The sequence below is a fragment of the Phacochoerus africanus genome, chromosome 3 (genome assembly GCF_016906955.1).
Source record: "Phacochoerus africanus isolate WHEZ1 chromosome 3, ROS_Pafr_v1, whole genome shotgun sequence".
In the NCBI taxonomy this organism is placed as follows: domain Eukaryota; kingdom Metazoa; phylum Chordata; class Mammalia; order Artiodactyla; family Suidae; genus Phacochoerus; species Phacochoerus africanus.
Genome location: NC_062546.1, coordinates 27,937,405 through 27,963,171, shown reverse-complemented (window position 1 = coordinate 27,963,171; position 25,767 = coordinate 27,937,405). Strand labels below are relative to the sequence as shown.

Genomic DNA, 25,767 nt, shown 5'->3' with positions numbered 1-25,767 from the left:
GTTTGATCCTAGAGTCAAAAGCAAAATTCATGCCTCCTCACCCATCCACCTCTACCACCAGCCCGGAAAAGGGGCTGCAGATCGCATTTCCCTCTGCGGGCCTGGCCGTGTTTGGTGCATCCTCTGCTGTGTTCTGGCCCAGGCCAGGTCAGCTTCTTAAGGCCGGGGAGGGAGCTGGCAGGAGGAAGTAGTTGACTAGGACCATCCGACTTCTGGCCACTGCCCTGCCAGCCGCCTAAGCGCTGTGGTGTGGGGCCCAGTCATCAGCTTTTGCCCTAGGCTCTTGGCTGGCACCTCTTCAGCTCTGCTGTCTGCCCAGTGGGTCTCCTGGAAGAGTGAGGATTTGCCCCAAGCAGGCTTGAGCCTGAATATGATTTTTTTTAATCAGAGTGTACTTAATTTACAGTGTTGTGTCAATTTCTGCTGTACAGCATAGTGATCCAGTCCATATTTATGTGTGTGTGTGTGTGTATATACATATATACACACACACACACATTCTTTTTTTTTTTTTTTTTACGTTTTTCTCACATGCATTCTCGACAAGGGACTCTCATACAGATGGTACCTCAACCAAACCTTGGAGTCCATTGCTTTCCTAAGAACTCTGCTTTATGTGGAAGTCTGCCTCTGCTTTGTGTTTCTTGAGTGTTAACTAAGAGGCAATATGGAACCGCTAGGAGTCCAGAGACCTAGGTTGGAGCCTCAGCTCAGATAGTGACTCCCTGTGTGACCCTGGGCACTCACTTGCCCTCCGAGGGCCTCTGTTTCCATGTCTGAATAGTGGGCACAGTAACACCTACCTGTCAGCTGTAAGGGTATTGGGAGATCACAGCTTGTAAATGGATGCCTGGGCGCTGGGGTGGAGGGTGTTCTGTGGTAGCCCGTAGGGGCTCTGTTTGCCAACCTGCAATTTTGTCTTTCCTTCCAGCCCCTTCATGAATAAGTTTTTTCCAGCTAACTTCCCAAATCGGCAGTACCAGCTGCTCTTCACGCAGGGCTCCGGGGAGAGCAAGGAAGGTCAGTGCTGCCTGCTTTCCCCTGCCTCCGGGGCACCCTGGGCATCTTGCACCCCCTTCCCCCTTGTCTCCCAGTACAGTGAGTGATGGAGAGGGTGCGCCCTGGGTTCACATCCCAGCTCTGCGCTGGGTGCACACCTTTACCTCTCTGACCTTGGGGAGTTTGAGGGGTTTGGGGGTGGGGGTTCATCTGTGAAATGAACATTATAATCTAGTCCCTCCCTTACGGGCATGTTGTTAGGACAGCGAGTGAGTAATGAGTGGAAAGCATTTGGCACACTGCCTGGCTCATAGTAAACACTCAGTAGACAGTTGGCTGTAGTGGCTCTTTTTATCTTGTCTATTTTTAGTGTGATTACATCCCTACCTAAGGGTTGAAAAAGAGGTTCCCTGGCTTTTAAAATAATGAAACCCACAGGGAATTGGAGAAAGTCTGGGGCATGGGGGTTAGTTAGGGTGTGGGTTCGACTGCTGTAGCAGGATTAGCAATGGCTTCGCCGCATGGACAGACTCTCTCATGTCAAAGTTTGAGCTTGTGAATGTCGTGCTTGTGGGTGTGCCCGGCACACTCTACCTTGTCCCTGGAAAGCAGCGATTTTATGATTCCTTTGTGCATCTCTAGGCTTCTGTGCCCAACAGAGGTTGTTGAGTCTTCTCATCTGTGTTGTGCTCTGCCGAGCTCAGGGGCCCTCGGCCCAGGACGGGGCACCATCGTTCCATAGGCCCCCGCAAGGGAAGGAGAGGCAGCTGAGCCACGGGCCCGTTTAGCTACAGGGGAAGCTGGGAGATGTGGTCGTAAGCCAGTTGGCCTCATGTCCAGTTAAAAATCACCAGGGTGCTGTTGCCACAGAAAGAATAAAAACTGGGCCAACCAACAGTCTGCTACATTGTGGAATCAGAAAGGAAGGGCCGTGCTCTGTGACCCTGTGCAAGTTCACCACCTCTCTGGGCTTCCTTATTAGGGCATTGGAGGTGATGGAGAAGGGCTCCAACATCAGCTGTCGGCCACAGGGCCCCCCACCTGAGCAGCCTCCGAGCCTCCCTCTCTCCCTCCACTGCTGGTGACTTAGGGCTGCCAGCAACCTTGATTCCTTTGGTGGCAGAGTAGGAAGATTCCTGGATGAACTGGGATCTTGCTTAGGACCAGAGCTCAGTGCAGCCGGCATTGATCGAGCACCTACTTCATGCAGGCTCCGCGCTGAGCTCTATGTGTGGACCATCTCACTTGCACCCCACAGCTGTCCTGTCAGGGAGGTGCCATGGTCCCCTTTTACAGATGAGCAAACTGAAGCTCAGACAGGGAACTGCATGCCCTGAGGTCACCCAGCTGCAAGTGCAGAGCCTGTGCTTCCAGCACCACGGACCACCTCCCACGGACCCCATGCCAGGCCTGGGTTCTCCCTGGGCCTCCTTTTCCCCTTCTAGGAAGTTGGAGGGGCTGGGGGTGGCTCCAGTGAGCACCCCCAGCCTGTGGGCCTGTGACAGAGCCCACAGCCATGCCCTCCTCCGTCCAGGGGCTGACAGGTGGGAGGGGCAGCCCCGCCCCCGGGGAGTGGACTTACCCGGCCTCTCTGCCCAGAGATCATCAATTATGAGTTTGACACCAAGGACCTGGTGTGCCTGGGCCTGAGCAGCATCGTTGGTGTCTGGTACCTGCTGAGGAAGGTAAGAGGCCAGGGCTCGGGGCCCTGGGGGTGGAGGGGCGGGGGCAGGGCGGGGGCAGGGCGAGCTGATCTCACTCCCCGCTTTCCCAGCACTGGATTGCCAACAACCTCTTCGGCCTGGCCTTCTCCCTTAACGGGGTGGAGCTCCTGCACCTGAACAACGTCAGCACCGGCTGCATCCTGCTGGGTGGGCTCTTCATCTACGATGTCTTCTGGGTGAGTCAGGCAGGGAGGCAAAGGATGGCTGGCTGCCAGGCCCCCTGCCTTCTGCCCTGTCTTCTGGCCCACACGGCGGTCATCTGATGCAGGGCAGCTGCGAGGCCCAGAAGGAAGATCCCAGAACAAGTCCTTGCTGAGAGCCCACCCTGTCCCAGTGCCCCCCAGTCCCCTCTTCTCTTCCTTAAGTGGCCCTGCCGGGGGCTTAGCCCACAGCTCCCAGCAATCAAGTTGAGCCTCAGAGAAGTTGAGGTGGGGGCGGTTAAGGCAGATGGGGACACTGAGGAGAAGGCGCTGATCCTTGAGGACAGAGGCTGCTGCTGACAGTGTTCACCGTCTGTGCAGCAGCCCTGGGCTGAGGGACCTGCCACACACAGCCGAGAGGCACCCCTTCCTGGCCTCAGGCAGCCTCTTCTCCCCTTAAGTGGGTGGAGCTGGAGGACTTTATCTCCTAGGTGGGGACAGAACCCTGAACTAACATAGGTTGCCTGGCTGGGGCCATCAGAGGCCCTTTTGTGACTCTTTCAAATTGCCCCTTATTGCTGCCCAGAACCAGGAGCTGCATGAGGTGTCCATATGCCAGCATGGGTGGCCACTAACCTCAGCTTCCCATCTGCTCTGGAGCCCCCCTGCCCCTCTCCCGCCCACCTCAGGCATTAGCACATTGAGAAGCTCAGGGATGGCCATTCCTTCCCACCCTCCCTCCAGGTTCTCGCCTCCCTCCAGACTCCTCTCTTCTCCTTCTAGGTGTTTGGCACCAATGTGATGGTGACAGTGGCCAAGTCCTTTGAGGCACCAATAAAATGTAAGTGACCACCTCGCCATGGGGAGCCCATCTGCCCCCCTCACCCGCCAGTGGCCCGGCCTGTCCCCTCGTGGTCGCTGTTCCAGTCGATGCCCTCCCTTAGCTCGTCCTCCAGGCACCCTATGTCTCCGGCCTGGTTTCCTTTTACTTTTTGATTTGGCAGCTGGGTTCCCAGTGCAGCGCGCTGTGGGATGGGCTGGAATGGGGACGAGCACAGAGAGGGCTGCCTAACACGGCCTGCGATGGGGCAGGCAGGGGCCTCCAAAGGAGAAGACCCCCATGCAAGACCTAGAGCCCCCTTGCTAGGTCCCTTTAGCCCATAACTGTCAGGTGCTGTTGGCCCCATGCCTTTCACAATGCCCTGTTTTGTTCTTCAGTGTTTCCATTGTTTATAAACATTAGAAAGCCCACCTGCAAGCCTCTGTAAACAATAAGGAAGTGCCGTTACTTCATACTGTAGCACGGCCAGGGGTAGAGCATCTAGAGGTGGGTTTATGACCCTCAGTGGAGTCGCCAAGAGCCAAGGTCACCTCAGCCCTCCATCCCACCATTCTCAGCATGTCCACAGATAGGAAGGGGGAACTTTACATTTCTCTTTCATCAAAGAGGGGTCTTTTTCCCCAGATTCTCTGTGCAGTCTCCCTCATGTTTTATTGGCCAGAATTGGGTCACAGGCCCAAGTCCAAACCATTCCTCAGTGTGGGATGGGAAAGCATGATGACCCTGGAGTTTAAACCATAGACTAATCAAGAATCACCTCCTGGGGCCACAAGACCCAAAAGAGCAGAATGGAATCGGTCAGGCATGGTGGAAGGAAGAAGAAGGGATCGTGTCATAAAGACACTGCAGTGAGCAGCACACAAGGAGCAGGGTGAAGTCAGCCCCGAGAGTCAGAAAATAGCCGTCCTCCTCATGGCCTGGCTCCACTGCTGCACACACGTCTCTCCCTGGGCTGAGAGAGTCTCACGGCCACACGCCTAGATGCTGCTGTTCCAGCTCGGTGACCCGAGGAGAGCAGGTTTCTCCCAGCTTGGGCGTGGATAAGCCCGTGGGGCCTGGCTGGCCTGGCCTGTGAGCTAGACATTCCCCCTGAGAGTGACGGGTAGGCCCAGGCCACTGCCCTCTCCTGTGCCTGTGGGCAGACTGTCTGAACTGGCAGCCCCTTGGAACCAAGAGTGTAAGGTGAGGCTGGTTCTGCAGAGCCGGAGGACAGATGCTGGGCAAGCCAGAGCAGCAGCTGAGCCCCCCAGGCTGTGATGGATGAACCAGCCAAGGTGTCAGGAAAACTTTCCTGGGTCACGAAGGATGATTGTGTGTTTACTAAGCATGCAGGGGTAGTGTGAGCATTTGAGAGAGTGAGTTCATGGGAGTTCCCATCAAGGCTCAGCAGTAACAAACTCAACTAGTATCCATGAAGACACGAGTTCAATCCCTGGCCTCACTCAGTGGGTTAAGGATCCGGCATTGCCATGAGCTGCAGTGTAGGTCACAGATGAGGCTCAGATCCCACATTGCTGTAGCTGTGGCATAGGCTAGTATCTACAGCTTCGACTCAACTCCTAACCTGGAAACTTCCATATGCTATGGGTGCCATCCTAAAAAGACAGAGAGAGAGAGAAAGAGCTCAGCTTCAGTCAAAGGCTCAAGCAGGAGAATACATGAAGGGAGCAGAGAATTGGGGAGGGAGTGTGGCTAAGTTTGGGGGAACAGCAGGAGAGAGGCCAGATTTGGGAAAGCCAAGGATAGTATGTCATGGAGCCCAGATGCTGCCCAGAAGGCAGGGGATTAGCCATTGGAAGGCTTCCAGCAGGGAAAGGACAGTCATACCTGGTTTCTGGTGCTTGGAATTTGGTTCTCTGGCTTGGGGAGAAAACCTGTTGCCCTCTAGTGCTAGGGATGGTATAGCAGAGTGGCTGCCTGCACATGCGCTGAAGTCAGGAGACCTGGATTTGGATCCAGCTCTGACTCTTGCTAGCTGTGTGGCCTGAGGGAAGCTGGGCCCTGGTCTCCACCTCTGCTGCACAGAGTTGAATGGTACCAGGATTGGGAGGACCGAATTAGGAGAGGTGTACATCATTGTGACTACATTCAAGGCAGGAAGACGTGGGCAGGGAAGGGCTTCTGTGCAGTTCGTTAGGGAAGTGCAAGCTTGCCCAGAAACCCCAGCATACCTCTGCTTACATGCCATTGGCCCGGCTAGGTCATGGGACCACCTGGCTGCCAGGCAAGTCAGGAATTCGGGGACCCGATTGTCCTGATTGTCTTAGCCTTACACCACATTGATCCATCACCCAGGAAGGCTGCCCCACCCAGAATCCAGCCTGGGTTGGTGATGAAGGCACAGTGTAGCAGTTAAGAATGTATTCACAAGTGTGAAGACTAAGGCACAGAGTGGTTAAGTAACCTGTGCAAAGTCAGCAGAGCCAGGATTCAGACCCACACAGTCCGACTCCGAAGCTCTCACGTGGCTGCTCTTCTGCTCCAAGGCCCTGTGGACAAAATCCAGTTACAACCGCCTCTTGCCATAACTGGACACAGAGGGAGGCACTCCTTCAATCTCTTTATCCAAATGAGGCTCCCAGCAGGGTTTCTGAGTCAGGGGCTTCCAGCAAGGAATTTGTAGGTACATGGCCACTTTTCCCTCAGCAGATACAGAAAGAGCCTAGAGCCCAAGCTCCCCCTGCTTCAGAACAAGGGCCACGGGCTGTCCATACCCCTGCTGTAGTGAGACGTCAGCACCGTGTGGGCTCTTTGATCTTTTATATCCCAGGCTTTATGGTCAACCCCATTTAACCAAAAAGCTCTAGCTATAATAGGGCATTGGAGTGGTATGATACGTGAGTTACAGCTCAATAAAGGCATTAAGGCTTTGGCCTAGATGATCCTAGACTTCTCCCTGCTCTAACCGGACGGAAACATTGCCCCTCACCCATCAGCATCCTCTTGCCTCCGCATTCCCGTCCCCCAGCCCAGAAATGCAAGTGTGTGAGTTCCATAAGCCAGAGTTGGAGGGCCAGCAGTCAGAGTGAACCGGGCTCTCCCCAACTCCTCGCATCCCTGCCTCCCCCTACAGTGGTGTTTCCCCAGGATCTGCTGGAGAAGGGCCTGGAGGCGGACAACTTCGCCATGCTGGGACTCGGAGACATCGTCATTCCAGGTGACTCAGCTGGGGTGGGGGCCACAGTGCAAGGAGTGGAGGTGGACTCCCTGGAGGAGGAGGAGTCTGTGAAACGGGCTCACTCCCCTGGGAGAGGGAAGGAGAAAAAGAGGCCGGGAGACCCCCGACCCCCACCCGGACCAGCCTGGGGTTTGGTGAAGGGGGTTCTCTCAGCACACACTGTGAAGTGCCGGTCCTGTGCCAGGCCCTGAGTGGGGCTCAGAGGGACCACAGTGAGCCAAGTGCCCTCTCAGAGCTTCTGGCTGGGTGAACAGATGCTACTCAAGAATTACAGAAGTAAATGTGTATGACAGACTGAAATACACTAAAAAAGCACATTCCCGTGACATCTTAAAGGAACCTGCCCCCCCACACACACACTTTCAAGTACACACACCCCTTCCCAGTGTTTGCAGCTGACACAGGTGTAGAACTGCCGCAGTCCCCTTGGTCCTCCTCTCCCCAGTGCTGGGAGGGCTCCAGGGAGAGCACACACTGTGGTATGGACACAGGGCACCTTGGCTGTGGCTCCTGTGTCTGCAGTATTAGCTGAGGGACAGGCGGCACACACCTGTCGTCTCCCTGAGCTCGCCTTTGAGCCTATCGTCTGCCTGTGGGTGCTCGTCAGTGCACCTGCGCATAAACAGGTGCCCCGCGTGCCGGCCTGAGCACAGCATCCACCCTGGGGCCTGCAGGAGACCGTGGGCGAAGCTCAGCTGCCTCTCTGAGGGCAGCTGAAATGGCTGAGGCTTGGCTGCTTGTGTCTGCAAGATGTGGGCCTGGTGACAGGGGACAGAACATCCAAATGGCATACTTACTTCCCTAGTCCCAGAGGCTCTGAATCAGAGGGTTAGAAGCACCCCCGGTGTCTGCTTAAAAGAGGAGAGTTTGGAACAAATTAAAAGTCAACTTATTTTGTTATAGCAGTTCTGCCAGTAACCTGGGATGGGACTGGCACTTGTCATCATGCAAATACATGTGATGGTAAAGCAGAAGCTTTCTTCTGCTGCTGCTGCTTTTAAAAACTGTTTATTGAGTTAGAGTTCACATACTGTACAATTGACCCGTTTAAGCTGCCCAGTTCCAAGTTGAGCAGTCTTTTTCTCATACCAGTGAGGAAACTGAGGCTCAGAAGTGAAAGGGTTCACATAAATTCGCAGCCTAGGAGGCAACAGGGCCAGGCCTCAGACCAGCTCTGTCTGACCGCAAGTAAGATTATACAGTCAGAAAGGCTTTGATGGCAGGAATAACAGCAGTATGATGATGATCACAGGGCTGTCATTCGCCGAGCACCTGTTGTTTGCCCAGCACTCTTCTCCATGTTTTGTGTACACTGTCTTTGCTGCTCCTAGCATCCCAGTGAGGTAGAGGGTATTTCTGTTTTACTGATGAGGAAACTGAGCTGTAGAGACTTGCCTAAGGCCGTGGGGCCATGGTCTTGAAGCCAGGTGTTCATAGTCGGCAGTGCTGTGAGGCAGGGAAGCTTGCTCCCCTAGAGGCAGCTCCATCAGACTGAAGAAACAGTCCCATAAAGCTTTCAGCTCACCCTGCAGAGCGACATTCCTCCTGTGACAGGCACCCTCCAACATACCCAGTGTCCTTGTTGGTCATAGTCTTGGGCTTGAGGCCTGCATATCTGCATCTCCCTTTATGCATTTAAAACTTTGTGCAGTCACAACTGTGTGAGTTACTGTACCCTTTTGGAGCCTCGGTGATGTCACTTTGAGGACCAGATGCAGTATGATGAGTAAAAGCTGTTTTTACCCCTGGATTAGTTGAAGAACAGTTGTAGAATTCAGCCACCAGGGGCCACTGAGTTCCTGGCTTAGTTTCCAGAAAGACATTTGTCTGCTCTCTCCACCCACCAGCTCCTGCGCCCCATCTTCAGTGAGGACTCATTCATTTCCTCTTTGAAATTAATCACCTCGCCAGTCGCTTCTGATCAGCACAGGATGTTTTGTGTTTTGAGAGCCTGCTCCCAGCTAGATTGAGGTTCAGCCCTGCTCGGTCTGAGCCCAGAGACAAGTCAGAGAGACAGACACATGGATGTCACAGATAGATGGCTATGTGTGCCACACGCAGAGGCCGGAACTCAGGTTTCTTGGGTGTCTGGGCTGGTTTCTGGGGTGTCTGGGCTGGGTTTCAAAGCGCAAATAAGAGTGAAATACCTGCGTGGCTTAGTAGGTTAGGGATCCAGCATTGCCACAAGCTGTGGTCGCTTGGATTCGATCCCTGGCCCAGGAACTTCCTTCCATATGCTATGGCTAAGGCCGAAAAAGAAAACAAAACACAAAGTATAAATAGGAGTGCAGTGAGTGGACAGAGGTCACCATCTTCTCCTGAGATCCTGCTGAAGCTCCTCATGGTCGGCCTGCTCTTATTCATTGTCCCTCCAACTGAGCAGCCTCCACTAGGGTCTTTTTCAGAATCTATTCAGGAGTTTCCATCGTGGCTCAGCAGACATGAACCTGGCTAGTATCCATGAGGACACAGGTTCAATCCCTGGCCTCACTCAGTGGGTTAAGAATCTGGTGTTGTCATGAGCTGTGGTATAGGTCCCGGACGCAGCTTAGATCTCTCACTGCTGTGGCTGTGGCGTAGTCTAGCAGCTACAGCTCTGATTCAGTCCTTAGTCTGGGAACTTCATATGCAGCGGGTGCGGCCCTAAAAAGACAAAAAAAAAAAAAAAAACCTGTTCAGGTTGTTTTTCCCAGTAGACGCTTCCACTGTGTCCCCTCGCTCCCAGGATAAAGTCCCAACTCTCGTACCCTTGGGGTCCTGCGTGGCTGGTCCATCCCCAGCATCCCTTGGCCTGCAGCCTTGCTGGCTCCTTGACACTGCCACACCTCCTGAGCCCTCTTTCCTCAGGGCCTTTGCACATGCTGTTCCCTCTTCCTGGCAGGTGTCACTTGCTCGGAGAAGACCTCCTTCCTCCCCACCTCCCCCAGCCTGGGTCTCATCCCCTGCTGGGTCTTCCAGGACATAGAAAGCGCCCTTTCACAGTTATAGCCCTGCATTGTTTTGTGTTCCATGTTCCCTCCGTGTGCCCCCCCACACACACTCCTTGGCTGGGCTCTGAGAGCAGTGACTTTGCTTCCCCCTGTGTTGCCTACAGTGCCTGGTACTTAGGCACCCTATAAACGTTGGACTGGACGGACCCATTGTGACTGTGGTGCTGCAAGGTACCAGGTCGGTTTGGTCCCAGGCCAAAGCCATGCTCTGAAACCTTCAGATTGTTCCAGGTAGCCTGAGGGTAGAGAAACTGGATTTCCGCCGGCAGTGGAATAGCCATGTCCTTGATCCTCCGTATTTGTTCCCTGACTGAGAACAACCAGACTGGGGGCCCAGTTGCATATTAGTTCACTACCTTGCTCCTTCCCTGCCCCTGTCTCACCCTACCTTTCTCCTCACAGGAATCTTTATCGCCTTGCTGCTGCGTTTTGACATCAGGTAAGCTGCCTAGGACTCCTAACCCTCAGGTTCCACGAATGAGGGGCCTTCCCAGGGCAGGGAGGTTCTCTGGAGTTCTTCAGCATTCGGGAGCCCAAAGGAGGTAACTTGGGGACCAGACCCTCCACCCCTACAGCAGTGGGAAGAAATTCGGATTTTACCTTCATTTTGCATTTTGAGGTTCTAATTTTTCAAAGAGCCTGGCGGGGGTATGACTCACAGGCCGAGAGCTTTAAACCCAGGTCCTGGTGGGACCCATAGGCTTTCTCACTTTGTGGCCCTGGGAAGTAACGGACCTTTCTGAGCTAAGGTTTCTCATCCTTAACATAGCGGTAAATAGCAGCTTTTACCTCGGGATGACAGAGATGTGGAAGGAGTGTGAGCACAAGCTGACCTCTGCGGCTCTCCGGGAAAGCCAGCTGCAGGCGCAGCCATCATCTTTATCGCTTTTTATCAGCCTGGGGTCAGGTCACCATGTCCCAGCTGCTCTGGCTGTTCCCACCGTCTCCTTACTCAGACATTTTTCAGTCCATTGTAGAAAGTGAACACAAAGAAGAGGGAAGTGGGCCAACTTGAGCCATCACTTGAAACTCAGAAAAGGTCACACCAAGTTACAGCTGGACCTGCCACCAGTAGGTGGCGCTCAGTCTTCCCATTGGAGGGGTTACTGTATGTGCGCTTAATTTTGAGCTGGTTTGTGATTTCTTCTTAATCTCGCTGTGCCAAGTAGTTACAGAAATAGTAAGAGTGTTGACAGTGGTGGTGAGAAATTCAGTGCCAGGATCACTGAAATCCAGTTGCGTGTGAAACTTCACTGGCCTAGATCTGATTTATTTGGGTAGTACCATTGTGGACCTCGCAAGCACCCAGGCTGACAGACGCCGTTTGGAAGGGGCTTGGCCAGTTTTAAGTAGCAGCACATCTATGCCAGCCACTCTATTCCTGGCCTTTCAGAGGTGATACAAAGAGAAACCCACAAGAGTCTCTGGGCCATTTGCTATGGAGACACACAGTCAGCTGCCGGTACCCTCAGAGGGAGAATCTCATTCTCAACCTGGACTTGCAGGATAAGCAAGTCCTTCAGAGCTGGTTTCGGAATGTGTGCAACGTTCCCGAAGGGAGTCCATTGCACTCCAGGCTGCACAACAGCACAGCTCTCCGTGTACTGCAGCTCCAGGCTCAGAAGCACCCATTCATCCCAAGTGCTGCTGGGCACGCACAGAGGTTCTGAGCTGCCCGTGTAAAGGGCAGTCAGGTGATGGCAATGCCAGGTTGCATGTGGGTCAGCTCTTCTGAAGCTGGTTTTGGATGAACCGCCCAGTAAGCCACTGGCATTGTATCCATGTAGGCAGCATCTATTTAGTATTCACAACAGGTTACTGAACTGGCAGCTCCACTGCACTCACAAGTAACAGCTTTACAGTTTCGGTATCAGTGTTCCTTGACGCGCGATCCATCTGTATCAGACTCAAAATGCGGATTCCCAGACCTCTTAGATCTGATTCCCTGGACATTGGACCTAGAACTCTGTGTTATTTTGACATGCTTTCCAGGTGACTTTCTGTTGGCCTAAGCCTTACAGCCACTGTTCTAGGCTATAACATTTGACATACAACAGCCACCAGGGAGATGGCTCATGGTTTTCCCATTTTGCAGATGAGTAAACTGAGGCTGAGAGAAGAAAGGTGACTTGTCCAAAGACACTTAACTGGGCAGTACCAGAGTGCACGCCCACCTCCACACACCCCCGCCCAGAGCTCTCAGCCACCCCGCTCCGCCTCCGGGTCTTCCTTGGCTCCTCTCCTCTGAAAGGGTGTTGCCGCTGCAGTGCCGCCATCTAACCCTCCTCTTTTCTCCCCGCGCTGGCCATCCCTGAAGCTTAAAGAAGAACACCCACACCTACTTCTACACCAGCTTTGCAGCCTACATCTTCGGCCTGGGCCTGACCATCTTCATCATGCACATCTTCAAGCACGCCCAGGTGAGCAGAACCCTCCCCAGTACATTGGGACTGCCTTCAGTGCATGTGACAGGGACTGCTGTGTCACACATGCCAACAGTCCAGGGTGCAGAGGAAAGCAAGCACGTCTGCTATCGTCTTGGCCTTTCACCAGTGGCAGTTGCGAGGTGACTGCACCGCTTCAGGCAGCGCATGCACACCGGCGGTGAGAAGGAGGAGGAAGGCTGATCCCAGCCCTGCCTGTCGCCTTCATCAGGAGGGCGAGACTGTCCTCAGAGTCAGGCGTGGCCCCAGCTGTCATGCAGCTGAAAGAGAGGCCGTGGCTTCTCATAGTGGGGGCAGACAGAAGAATGAGATTGGGTGGGTTGGGTGTCTCAGTCCATTGCCTTTCCACGAGGTAAGTGTTAGGGTGTCAGGGTCCCCTTCCACCACTCTTCAGGCAGGCCAGGTTCTGCCTCCTTCTCCCACCAAGATGGGGGCTGGGAGCTGCCAGTGTGGCTTGGAGAGGAGGAGGTAGGGAGGGGAGAGTGAGCAGACAGGACTTCCCACGTGCCAGGCAGGTTCTGCTCAGTAATTCACCAGATCCTGGGGAGAGATGAGGAAACTGGAGTTCAGGTGCTACTTGGAATGTATGTGGTGGAGCCAGGATTCAAATCTGTGTCATGTAAAGACCAAGCTGAGACTCTGAACCCCCCAGCCATGGCAAAGGCGGTGTGGAGTGGTGGCCAAGGGAACCCTCTGCTCTGCAGGTCTGCTCCTGCAGGGCTCCAGGCAAGTTGCTGAAGTTACACGCAGGATTCCTCATTGACTCATGAAAACAGAAAATGAGGATAAGTAATAGTAGCCACCTTGGGGTTGTTTGAGGGTGAAATAAGTTAGTATAAGCAAAGTGCCCAGAACCATGCCTGGCCCAGTTGGTATGCTGTTTCCCCTCCTCCTTCTCCCTCCCCAGGGCACCAGCCACAGAGGAGCCACCTTTGAAGTAATCACAAGAGCTGTTGACCAGTTATTCTGTTGCAGGCACTGTGCAGATTTTGCTCATTAATGCATTCAGTCTTTACAATATTTTCATATCTACAATATCTGTGAAACTGATACTGATTTTTTACAAAAGACTCAAGGTCCTATGGCCCCATAGGTAGAGAAACCAAGAACCCATGGGGAAGCACCTCTCATTCAGTTCTGCTCCAAATGGCTGTGCAAGCTGAGAGGGCCATGCCCTTGCCAAGGAGGGCACAGGTGGGCCCCAGCTTGGAGGTCTCTCCTCCAGCGGTCAGCCTGGATTCCAAACCCAGAGCCATTCCCCGGGCGGCCACCGGGTGGCAGCCTTGCCCTCTACCTGAGCTGGACTCCCAGAACAAGCCACCAGGAGCCCCACACCGACGGGGCAGAAGCAGGAGAGAAAAAAGGAGCCTTCCCTTGGTTACACAGCAAGTCAGCTGGGCCCTCGTGAGCCCTAGGGTCCTGGCCGCAGGCCTGTGCTTCTCGCCAGCAGCAGAGCAGCCCTTCTCCCCAGTGCCCCACGTGGCATCTCCCTGAAAATCTTCTTGGGAAGCATATCAGGACACAGGAGGAACCTGTTCTTTGAGGTTCCTCTCCCTTTCCAGGACGTAGGCAACAGTTCCCTAGGGAGGGGTCACCTGTGCCTATGTGGCCTGTCACAAAAACGCACTCTAAGCCAGGACTAGAAACCTCCTAGAAAGGCCTTTAATGATATTTAGATGTCATTGTCCTGATGGAGAGGGAGTGGTTTATCTGTGGTCTCACAGATAGGCAGGGTGTAGAGCCAGGAGTCCTGACTCCCCGCTCACTGCCTCAAGCTGTACATCCCAGCCTCTCCTTAGCACTGGCTTTCTTTGGAAAGGGTCCTTGGCACCTTGAGAGGAAGGAAAAGGATAGGCTTGTATCTCTCTGATACCAAGCAAACACCCTTCTTCCCAAAGGAGCCCCTCAGTTGTTGCCAGCTCTTAAGTAAGGCAGGCCCTAATGGAGCCAACCTTCTACACGCCCTCCTTCTGGAAAGCCTTTTGTTTCCCCCACCCTGGCCTTAGAGACAGAGGAGGAACCTGGGTCTGCATCCTGATCAACTGTGTAATTTTTTTTTTTTTTTTTTTTTTTTGGTCAGGGCCACACATGGGGCATATGGAAGTTCCCAGGCTAGGGGTTGAATCAGAGCTGTAGCCACTGGCCTATGACACAGCCACAGCACCAGATCCAAGCCACATCTTCAACCTACACCACAGCTCACAGCAACACCGGATCCCTAACCCACTGAGCAAGGCCAGTGATCGAACCTGTGTCCTCATGATACAGGTCAGATTCCTTTCCACCAAGCCACAACAGGAACTTCCTAACTATGTCATTTAGAGCAGGCCATTTGCCCTCCTCTGATCTATAAAAGTGGATAGAAGGGGATGTATTTTTCAGAAATTAAATTTAGGTTTGTATTCATTTTTATCTCATTAATTTTTGTTTTTGCCTTCATTTTCTTTCTATTTCGGGGGTGTTTATTTTTTTTTCTAGCTTCCTGATTGAAAGCTTATGTTGTTTATTTCAATTTTCTCAAATGCTTTTAGGTTTGCAAGTCTTTCAAATGAATGCACTTAGGGTTATAGGTTTTCCCCTGAGTACTGCTTTGGCTGCCTCTCACAAGTGTTGGTGCAGACTTTTGTCACTGTGATTTCTGTCACTTCTGGCCCAAAGCCTATCTCATAGCAAAGACCTGACACAAGGGGAAGAAGCTCAGCTGCCCAGGTTCAAATCCCAACTCAGCCACTTACACACCCTGTGTGATCTCAGACAAGTCATTTCCCCCTGTCTGAACCTCAGTTGCATCATCTATAAAACTCAGGTCCAAATGCTTCCCTAAGCATAAATGCACCCTGCAAACCCACTCATGGCAGAAATGGTCAGATGGTCAGGCCCAGGGGCTATGGAGCCTTGTTCTCTGGCCAGGGGCTAATCATCTCCAGGACACCCTCTTCATTCTGTGAGCACCTGTGAGGAAGCCATTGGCTTAGTGTTTACGCGGCCCTCTTCTGAGTGCCAGGAATGCTGGAGTGAACAAAACGGCTCAGGAGCCTGCCCTCATGGAGTTGACAGCCTAGCAGGAGAGAAACTCCAGTCTGTAATGGCAGAGGGCGATTCATTCCAAGTTGCCAGAGGATGCTGTGAAGCACAGGGAGCCCTGAGTATGCGCAGCAAGAGGGCCTCGCTCTGAGCAGGCAAAGGCTTCTCCATGGAAGTAACAGCTGAGCTGACATCTGAAGGAGGAGGAAAAGTAGGCACAGGTGGGACGAGCCTTCCAGAAACAACACAGGCAGAGGTCCTACAGCTAGAGGTGACAAGGAGGACCAAAATGAGACAGACCACTGGGGCCAAAGTAGGATAGGGCAGGTGAGGTTGGAGAAGGCAGCAGGGGTCACATCTCATAGGGACCCCAGGCCACCAGCAGCATTGGGAGCCATGGAGAGTTGAACAGTGGAGTGATGTCCAGCTTTCGGACACTGCAAGGAGGAGTGTGGCTTTAGAAAAGTCTGAGATGCCCAAGTTCAATCCCAGTTTATCGTTTAGGCCTCCAAGGCCTGGGCCGCCCCCTCTCCTCCAGAAGCATCAGCCTTCTTCCTGTGCACGACGACAGGGTCCCTCCAGTGGGGATGGCAGCACACCGGGACACCTAGGCTCAGTGCACACAGTAGGTGCTCTGGAAGAGGACCTGTTAGTGTAATTGTCCTGTCCTCCAGTCCCAGTTGCACCAGGAGTCTCCTCATAGGCTCTGGACCCAGACGATCTGGGTGGGAATCCTGGGAGAGCCAGTGACTAGCTGAGTGACCTCAGCCCAGGTCACAGCGAGTGCCCCATTCATAGCAGCCAGTTGTCATCGTTGCTGTCATCACAAGAGCATCTCCTGGAGCTTTTTATGGTGAGGGGACTGTGCAATGGCTTGATGTGGAATCTCAGTTCCCAGACCAGGGATTGAACCCAGGCTGCAGTGGTGAAAACACCAAATCTTAATCACCAGACTACCAAGGAACTCCTCCCAGAGCTTTTTTTTTTTTTTTTTTTTTTTTTGACTTTTCTAGGGCCGCTTCTGCAGCATATGGAGGTTCCTAGGCTAGGGGTCTAATCGGAGCTGTAGATGCTGGCCTACGCCAGAGCCACAGCAATGCGGGATCCAAGCCACGTCTGCGACCTACACCACAGCTCACAGCAACGCCGGATCCTTAACCCACCGAGCAAGGCCAGGGATCGAACCCACAACCCCAGGATTCCTGGTCAGATTCGTTAACCACTGTGCCACAACGGGAACTCCTGCTTTTTTGTTTTAATGCAGATATCCAGCCCCAGACCTAGGGAAGCAGGGTCTCTGGGAATAGAACCAAGTCAGGATGTTGCTTGTTTGACCCTGATGTCTGGATAGTTGGGTTACTGCCACCCAGACTCCTGGGCACCCGTAAAGCCCTGCATGCTTGAGTTTCTTTGGGCTTCTTGCATTCCCTCCTAGGGAGGAACAGCCCTGATGTGGGAGTCCGGATTCAAGCCACTGACTTGTTTTTTGAATCTGGGCAGTCAGTGACCCTCAGTCCCACTCAGGGGAGGGTTGGGTTGATGGGCGTGGCCCGGAGTGGGTGTTCTCAGGGCATCACCTCACCAGTCTGTGTCTTCTCACAGCCTGCCCTCCTGTACCTGGTCCCCGCCTGCATCGGCTTTCCTGTCCTGGTGGCCCTGGCCAAGGGAGAAGTGACAGAGATGTTCAGGTAAGAGGGCTGGGGGCAGATGTTTGCATGGCACATGTGCACCTGCCAGGGCTGCTGGTCACATCTCCAGGGGAACACTCGTCCCTGCCACCAGCCACACCCCTCACCCTTTCCACCAGCACATGGGCGCCAAGCCTGTGGGCACCAGCGGAACCTTTCTCTGGACCGGGAGGCAGGGGAGGGTGAGGCCTCAAGGCTCTTGAGGCAGCCCCCCTACAACCTCCAGATGCCAGCGGAGTCTTGAGGAGGGACTGGCTGGTGTAGCTTGCCCACCACCATCCTGATGCCCACTGGGCTCTCACCCAGCTCTGCCGCCACCCGACTTCAGGCACAGCCTTCCCATCCCCGGGCCTCAGCTTTCACATGTGAGTAATAGAAGGGACCCTAGTGAGATGGAAATGCCTCAGATTAGAAGACAAGTGTCAGTCCCGTCTGTGGCTTCACCCACAGCGAGCTGGTTTCTCTGTCTCCGTCATACACATTCCCCTTCCCCGTGGCCATACGCGCACCTGCCATGCCCATGGGCAGCCCCACCCCGACCCCAAGGCCTGCGTGACTCTGACAGGTGTCCGCTCCCGGGCAGCACCAGCCCCACCCTCCAGGGACCCAGAAATAGCTGCCAGCTGCAACTGATGCTGCCCACTCGGGGGCCTTCCACCCAGCTCCACCTGCCTGGCCTCCAGGTTGTCCCTCGAGCGCCTGCCAGAGCCTTCTGTGCACCTGGCTGCCTGTAGGGGAGCCTGTGACTCACCCTCCCCCGCACCTGCCTCTGCCCTCCCTGCCCTGCCTAGTCGCCCCAGGCTCCCAACCTGCCCACCTGGCGCTGCTGGCCTGGCAGAGCCCTGCGGACTCTGAGGCAAGGCTGGGGTGAACTCCAGGGCAGCTCCAGGGGCAGCGCTGGGGCCTGAGCCCTCGGCTCTCATCCAGCCTCGGCCCCCAGCCCCAGCCAAGACAGAAGGTGCCCACCTTCCCCTTTGGGGGCTTGGTTTCCCGTCACGAATGTGGGCATTTTCTGCCTCTCACCGCCCAGAAGGTTCTTCGGTTGACATACAACCTCTGTCTTCGCTCCGTCCATCTCTCTCCCTAAAGCTCCGCCTTCTCCCTGGTTTCCCTTTTCCCTTTGTTGGCTCCTCCCTGCTCTTCCTCACGTCCTCCTTTTATATTAGTAACGCTTTCACTAGGTTCAAAATTCTGTAGCATGAAGGAGACCACCCCTCACACGCCGGCAGCCCCCAGAGGCCAGCTCTGCCGCTAGACATTCGGATGGCCTTGCACTCCGAGCACACACGTGTATACACATTCTTGCGCAGATGGTGACGTTCGGGGACATCCCACACCTTGCAGCTCGGGCACAGGGGTGTCTCTGAGAGATGTTGCCGCAGCAGCACACGTGCATCTAGGGCATCCTTGTCCTTTTGCGGAGGATCCTCTTGTGTGGGTGCATCTTTTCCTTTTTACTCTCCGAGTAACACTGGCTTCTCTCCACGGAGTCTGAAAGTGCAGAGACAGATAAAAGTAGGACCCAGTTCTTCTCCCTGCTCCTTGGAAGAGAAGTCTGTCCTCCCTTAGTCTTTTCCTCTCCATCTCCTTTTTCTGTCTCTCTGTCTGTCTCTCACACAGCTACGAGTCCTCGGCGGAAATCCTGCCTCACACCCCGAGGCTCACCCACTTCCCCACAGTCTCGGGCTCCCCAGCCAGCCTGGCCGACTCCATGCAGCAGAAGCTAGCTGGCCCTCGCCGCCGGCGCCCGCAGAGTCCCAGCGCCATGTAATGCCCAGCAGGTGCCCACCTGCCCACTTCCCCCCACTGCCCCGGGGCCCAAGGTAGGGCAGACACCCCAGCTCCAGCGTACGGGGCAGGGAGCGTTGCCAGGGGCAGGCGGCAGGAGGCAGCTCCTCCATCCCCACCGGGCAGTCACCGCGCCCAGGCATGGGGTTGGGGAGCAGGGCTGCAGAACCTCAGCGTCCTCACCAGCTCTGTGGGGCTCACATGCGAGTGGGTGTTGGCTGTCATCCCGCGGTAGATGCTGGTACCGCCCTGCATATGCGTAACCTTGGGCCAGTCACTTTCTTCTTTCAGAGTTTCTCAGTTCATCTGCAGGTGGGCGCACACGTCCCTCACAGGGTTGATCTGGTGGGGGAATGTGGGTATTGTTCTTGGCATGAGCTCACTTGGTCAATAAGTGGAGCCCATAGTAAGAGCTAAGCCAGGGTGTCCGCCTTCAAGAGTGGCACCTTGCCACTTGCCGGCAGAGCAGCCCCCCACCCACCCACACACACCCTTGGGGCTGAGCTGTTTGACTCCTGCCTTGTGCCCATCTCCCATAGCCTCATCCTGGCTACCCCTTTTTTCCCCCACTCTTCTCCAGCAGAAGGTTCAAGAAGCTTAAAATTGGTCTGCACAAGCCCAGCCTCCTCTGTTTGCTGCTGCCCTGGCTGCCTCTTGGCACCAGTGGGCACAGAGAAAGCAGAGCAAGCAGCCTCTCTGAGGAGGGCGCGCGGCAGGGCCGGGCCGAGGATGTGCGCCCGGGGGTTTGCCAGGGGTGGTGGGGAGGTGGGGCACAAAGATCCTGCTCCTCCCTCCTCTAAATGTGTCCTCATTGTTGTTTTGTTTTTTGGTCAGTTATGAGGAGTCAAATTCTAAGGATCCAGTAGCAGTGACAGAACCCAAAGAGGGAACAGAGGCCTCAACGTCGAAGGGGCTGGAGAAGAAGGAGAAATGATGTGGCTGCCGCCTGACCCTCTGAGGGCCAGACCCACCGGCCGGTGGCCCCACACAGGCCCGCACGGCAGGTCCTGCCGCAGGGGGGCGGGAGGCTCCGGGAGAGAGGCAGGGCCGGCAGGCTGCCTCCAGTACGGCCTCCGGGGTCTGGTTCCCTCTCCCCCTTCTCGGCCTTCCTCTGCTCCTCCCCTCCCCTGACGGCAACGGGGGCCCCCACCTGCCCCCACCCCCCAGACACCAGGTGGGAAAAGTGGGTCTGATTTTTAGACTTTTGTATTGTGGACTGACTTTGCCTCACATTAAAAACTTATCCCATTGCCTGGGCAGGCTGCTGCGCTTCTGGAAGGTTCTCACCCAGTATCTTGCAGTGGGTTTGCTGACCCTCTCACCACCTGGAGGCTTCCTCTAATCCCCTTCCTGGGGACTGTGGACTGTGGCAGCCTGCGCCAAGGCCCTGACTCTGGCCCCCTCCCGAGCTTCTCGGTGTCCACTTGGCTCCTGGCCATTATGCCAGCTCAGCACCCTGGGGGTGCCCTCCGACCAGCAGAGGAGGCCCACGAGCCCCCTCCCCAGCCAGCCAGTTTTCCTCACTACATTCCTCCCAGTGCTTGGGTGCAGCGAGGGTGTTGGGATGGGTATTGGACATGTCACCTATTGGGGGGAAGGTTTGGAAGGAGGAGGCTGTGCTACCAAAAGGGACCGGTATCCATAAAGCCAGGGAAACAGGCAGGGCTACTGAGCCCCAGGGAAGAGTTTAGACTTTATTCCTAGGCTGGCAGGCCTCAGCTTCCCTGGTTCCCATAGCCACACAACTTCAGCTCAAGAGCACTCAGATTCTAGATCGCCCTGGAGATCAGGGTCCCACTGCTCCCACTCTACCCCATTCCTGAGGTTCTTCCTAGAATGACTTCTGCAAGACCAGAGCATCCAGATTCTAGGAGCCACCTCCTGGGCCCCAGGAGAGGATTGGGTCCAGTGTTTCTGAGAGGCCATCCAAGCCCGAGAGCTGGACATCACAGAGCCAGAGTTTCCCCAAGGTTCACTAAAGACAGCAGTCATGGCTTGCAGGGGAACCCCCAGTGAACCAGGCAAGGGGCGGCACAGCCCTCCTCCACCTGCTTGGTGTGGGGTCACTGGGTGGAGAAACTGAGGTGGGAGCTGGTGGCCACTGGACTGAGACTCAGGCCTTCAGCATTCAACCCAGAGCTCTCTCTGGCCCATGCCTCAGGTGTGAAGTCTGAAAGTGACAGTGGCTTGCAGACAGTTTGGAGATAGCTAAAGGACACGGAGGAGGAGAGGATGGGAAGTACACTGTCATCACCTCACTAGGTATTGAACTGTCACATGTACCAAGCACCTCAATACAGGATTTCACTTAATTCCCGTACTCTTAGGCTGTGGGTGCTAGCATTAGCCCCAGGGTGCAGATGAGAACATGGAGGCAGCTTACTCATAGACATGGGTTTGCCCTTGAGCAATCCCGATTGAGTTCCAGGGTTGTAAGGACTTTGCAATTCTGCAGACCCCTGAGTCTGAGTCACCGCCGGGTATGCTGGGCACCTTTGAGCCAGCTAGCAACTTCTCTGGGCCTTGAATTGTAGAAAGGAAAGGAAGGGTAGGAAATCTCAAAAACTTCTCCCAGCCAAGGGGGTCCCTTTCAGGGGCTTCTCGGATCTCTGCCGACAACTCCAGCTGCCTTCAGAGGGGAGGCCCCGTGGTCCTGGAACAAGGCCTCTCTGAGGGCAGCAGATGGGGCAGGCAGCCCAGGCACACAGCATGGTTGGTTCTGCGGCCCAGAGCCTACAAAGACCTTATTGAGTCACCGCCGACCCCCGGCAGAGGCTGAGGTGGCAGTGGCGCCGGGCGCCTGCCACCTAATGACCGTCCTAGCCCAGCCAGATGTTCCACAGACCTCGGCAGCAGCCGCCCAGGGCCCGCCCGGCCAGCCTGCACCGCAGAGGCCACTCTAATTCCAATTAACCAGCTTCAGCTGAGCAAACAGCGGGCAGTGGTGGCCCAGCCCGGGCGGTAGGCCCGGCCCGCAGAGCCTCCGAGTCTAGACTCCAGATGTGAACTGCCACAGCCAGAGTCCCATGGAAAAATGGCACTGGGCCTGGCATGGATTGGGCCTGCACGCCAGAGAGGCGGGGGTGGGTGGTTGGGCAGGGCCCTCAGTGGGCCTGGTGCCAGCTTCACCCCAGAGTGGGAGTGGCTTTTTGGGAAACTGCTCCAAAACCCCCAAGCTCTGCCCCTGCTGTGTTAGGCGTCCTTCTCTGTGTTCTCAGTCTCCCTTGACTACAGAAGATGGGAGGGGAAGGGGGACAGCCATTCCACTATTTCATTTGTATGTGATGTGTCTAGCATTATGCTATGTATTTTAAAAATATGTAATCGTGGAGTTCCTGTCGTGGCGCAGTGGTTAACGAATCCGACTAGGAACCATGAGGTTGCGGGTTCGGTCCCTGCCCTTGCTCAGTGGGTTAACGATCCGGCGTTGCCGTGAGCTGTGGTGTAGGTCGCAGATGCGGCTCGGATCCTGCGTTGCTGTGGCTCTGGTGTAGGCTGGTGACTACGGCTCCAATTAGACCCTTAGCCTGGGATCCGCGGGAGTGGCCCAAGAAATGGCAAAAAGACAAAAAAAAAAAGTAATCGTTATACCAACTTTGTGAGGTAGGTATTATCCTTTTTACAGATAAAGGAAATTGAAATAGAGACATTGGGGTGGGGGCGCAGGGGCGGCGTTGAACCAAGGGTCCCTGGCTTCCAGGACCATGGTGTTTACCACAGGTGCTGTTTGACATAAAGCAGGATACTAAATGCCGGGTTCCCTGTCTTGGAGCAGCATTAAAGAGGGACAGCAGGAGTTCCCATCGTGGCGCAGTGGTTAACAAATCCGACTAAGAACCATGAGGTTGCAGGTTCGGTCCCTGGCCTTGCTCAATGGGTTAACGATCCGGCATTGCTGTGAGCTGTGGTGTAGGTTGCAGATGCAGCTCGGATCCAGCGTTGCTGTGGCTCTGGCTTGGGCCGGTGGCTGCAGCTCCAATTCAACCCCTAGCCTGGGAACCTCCATATGCCGCAGGAACCGCCCAAGAAATAGCAAAAAAAAGACAAAAAAAAAAGAGGGACAGCATCTGACAGCAGGATTGGCCGCCACAATGTGACAGGCAGGCCTGCTCCCTCTGTCCTGTTTCCTCAGCTGTGAAATGAATAAGACTCTCCCACCCTAGGGTGGCTGCAGCTTTTGGGGGGACAGCCTTGAGATGCCCTTTCTGGGCTTCAGCACCAGGTAGGAAGTGGGCACCGGTCAGGCGGATGGGCACAGCAGGGAACACAGGTCAAGCGCGAGTTCTTCAGCTGACTTGCGATCATCAGGAAGTCACACTTGAAATGGGTTTATAAATGGCTATAATTCAATTCAATGATAGACCAGGCTGGAGAGATGCCTCGGGCTCCCACAATCCTGTCCGGGATCCTTGAGGGGTAGGACAAGAGCCTGTGAGGTACAGGTCGGAGTTCAGCCGTCCTTGCACAAATAGGAAAACCGAAACCCCCGACACCCCCCCCCAAAAAAAAATAAGGGCAAGACTTGCCTTGCTGGGGTCTCCTAAGGAGTAGAGACCAGGGGCAAGGTCTGTGGCGCCCTGCCCACCCTGCTCTCCCACGGCCAGGCTTCCCTCCTCCACGTTCCAAGCAGGGTCGTGGGAGGCAGAGGACGGGGAGGAGGCAGCATCCTGCCCGGGTGCGTCAGGAAGGGCCGAGCGGGAAGGAAGGCACCACCCCCACCCCCGCCGCGGCCACACCTGGGCTCTCCAGGCGGGCAGGGGGGCCCGGGCCGGCGCCTGGCTCCAACGAGTCTGGGCCGCCTCCCCGCGCCGCCCCGTGGGGGCTGCCAGATGGGCCGGCCGGCCGCCCGCCCAGCAACACAGGCAGGAAAAGGCCGCCAGAGCTGCCAGGAAGGCGGGCGCGAGCCGGGGGCCCGCCTGGACACGCCCCTGAGGGGAGGGGCCAGGCGCAGGGACAGCCTAGACCTTGTGAGCCTTTGAATCCTGGCTCTGCTACCTACGAGGGGGCTTCCTTTGAACGAGTCGCTTCCCTTGTCTGTGCCCCAGTTTCCCCACCTAAAATGGAGCTGCGTATCCCGGTTCTTTTATCACTGTGTGACCTCAGGGCAGTTTCTTCCCCTTCTGTTCCTTGGTTTTCCTACCCAGAAGTGGGGCAACAGCTGCAGGCCACCTCTGCTGAGATATAAACTCTGAGAGGGCTCAGCCTTTGCTCTCCTCCCCACCGTTGTAACCTAGCACCTAGCCCAGTGACCTAAAGAGTGACACTAGTATTTGTTGAATGACTTGTCTAGACAATCCTAGAGGCCTAACACATAGCGTTTTAGAAATGGACACACTCAAGTTGTGTGTGTTGTTGGTACTGCTTACTAATTGCGTGGCTTTAGGCAAGCAGTTTCTCTCTGAGCCCGTTTCTCATCTACCTCATGGACGGCAATGAGGATGAAGTGGAATAACCCACATACAGCACATACAGCAAGTCCTCAATAGATGCCTTTTTTTTTTTTTTTTTGGCAGCACCCATGGCATGAGGCAATTCCCAGGCCAGGAGTCCGACCTGCATCGCAGGAATGACAATGCAGGCTCCATAACCCACCGAGGCAGCAGAGAATGTAAATAGATAATATTTTCAGAAAAGTCTACAAGATGTGAAAAAAAATAGATACTATTGGGGTAAATTTGAGGGCAAGAGAGATACAAAGGATCTAAGTGGCTTGGGAGGAAATTTTTACTGTATATGTAATCTTTTGCATATTTTGTATTTTTAAAATTTTGGGTTTTTCATAAGTAAATGCAATTGAAAATAAAAATAGGAGTTTCCACTGTGGCAAAGGGATTGGCGGCGTCTCTGCAGCACCAGGACTCAGGCTCCATCCCCGCCCGGCACAGTGTGTTAACCTGCCCAGAGTCACAAAGAGCTAGAAAATGGCAAAGATGAGATTTGAACACAAATCTGTTGAACTCTAAATTAAAAGCAAAGAGGAGTGAGGAAAGGAAGCTCACTTACCCTTCATTACTATTTCCAGGAGGGGATGCCAGTCTGAGTAGAAGGAAGAGACTAATAGAGTGGAAAAGAGTGAGAGAGCTATGGCTCCGCAGGTTAAGAACCTGACTAGTATCTATGAGGATGTGGGTCTGATCTCTGGCCTCGCTCAGTAGGTGTTGCCATGAGCTGTGGTGTAGGCAGCAGACTCAGCTCCAATCCCCCGTTGCTGTGGCTGTGGCTTTGGCTTAGATCGGTGGCTACAGCTCCTATTCCTGGGAACTTCCAGATCCTGCAGGTGTGGGCCCCGCAAAAAATATATATATAAAGAAACGAAACCTTCATGGAAAAATCACAGCAGCTCCCATTGTCAAACATTGAGTGTGTGCCAAGCACCATCCCAAGTGTCTGCATCCTCCATGTGGTGAGTCTCCATCTTACGGATGAGGAAATAAAGGCACAGAGAAGGGAGCTGCCCCCCACCCCCAGCACTGAAGAGCCCTCCCAGTTCTAAGCTCACATGAGGCCACCACCACCTGGGCATTCTTCATACCATTAAATACTCATTTATAAAAACCTTTTATTATCCAAAAGTTGCACCCATAGCTTGTAGAAAATTAGAATTATGTGTTTCAAAACCAGAAAATAAAACAGCATCTTCCTGCCACCTGGAGATGCCTGCTGTTACCAGCTTGACACAGATTTCACATTTTTTTTCTATCATATACATATTTTTTAACACAAACTCTTTTGACTCTAGGTTGTTTCCACAGTTAACAATCTTCCTCTTCTCAGGAGTTCCTGTTGCGGCTCAGCGGTAACCAACCCAACGAGGATCCATGAGGATGTGGGTTCGATCCCTGGCCCCGCGAGGCAAGTTAAGGGATCCAGCATTGCTGTCAGCTGTGGTGGAGGCCGGCGGCTACAGCTCTGATTCGACCCCTGGCCTGGGAACCTCCATATGCCGCAGGT

The 25,767-nt window shown here is 54.6% G+C and overlaps 1 protein-coding gene across 3 annotated transcripts in view; it reads left to right on the top strand.

Moving 5' to 3' along the window:
* Positions 1 to 20,069, top strand: part of HM13 (histocompatibility minor 13) — a 39,031-nt gene extending 18,962 nt beyond the window's left edge. The window contains exons 4-13 of one of the 3 annotated variants that reach the window (XR_007133881.1): positions 932 to 1,020; positions 2,599 to 2,684; positions 2,774 to 2,899; positions 3,647 to 3,704; positions 6,778 to 6,861; positions 10,275 to 10,311; positions 12,190 to 12,292; positions 16,943 to 17,028; positions 18,649 to 18,851; positions 19,651 to 19,701. Coding sequence is in view for 2 of the 3 variants with exons in the window: in XM_047771397.1 (XP_047627353.1) it covers positions 932 to 1,020; positions 2,599 to 2,684; positions 2,774 to 2,899; positions 3,647 to 3,704; positions 6,778 to 6,861; positions 10,275 to 10,311; positions 12,190 to 12,292; positions 16,943 to 17,028; positions 18,649 to 18,795; positions 19,651 to 19,750 (916 nt within the window). In the remaining variant the exon portion in view is untranslated. Of the gene's footprint in view, positions 1 to 931; positions 1,021 to 2,598; positions 2,685 to 2,773; positions 2,900 to 3,646; positions 3,705 to 6,777; positions 6,862 to 10,274; positions 10,312 to 12,189; positions 12,293 to 16,942; positions 17,029 to 18,648; positions 18,852 to 19,650 lie in introns of all 3 variants that reach the window. The other 2 variants (XM_047771397.1, XM_047771396.1) reach the window with 2 other exon arrangements.
* The last annotated feature ends 5,698 nt before the right edge of the window (positions 20,070 to 25,767 follow it).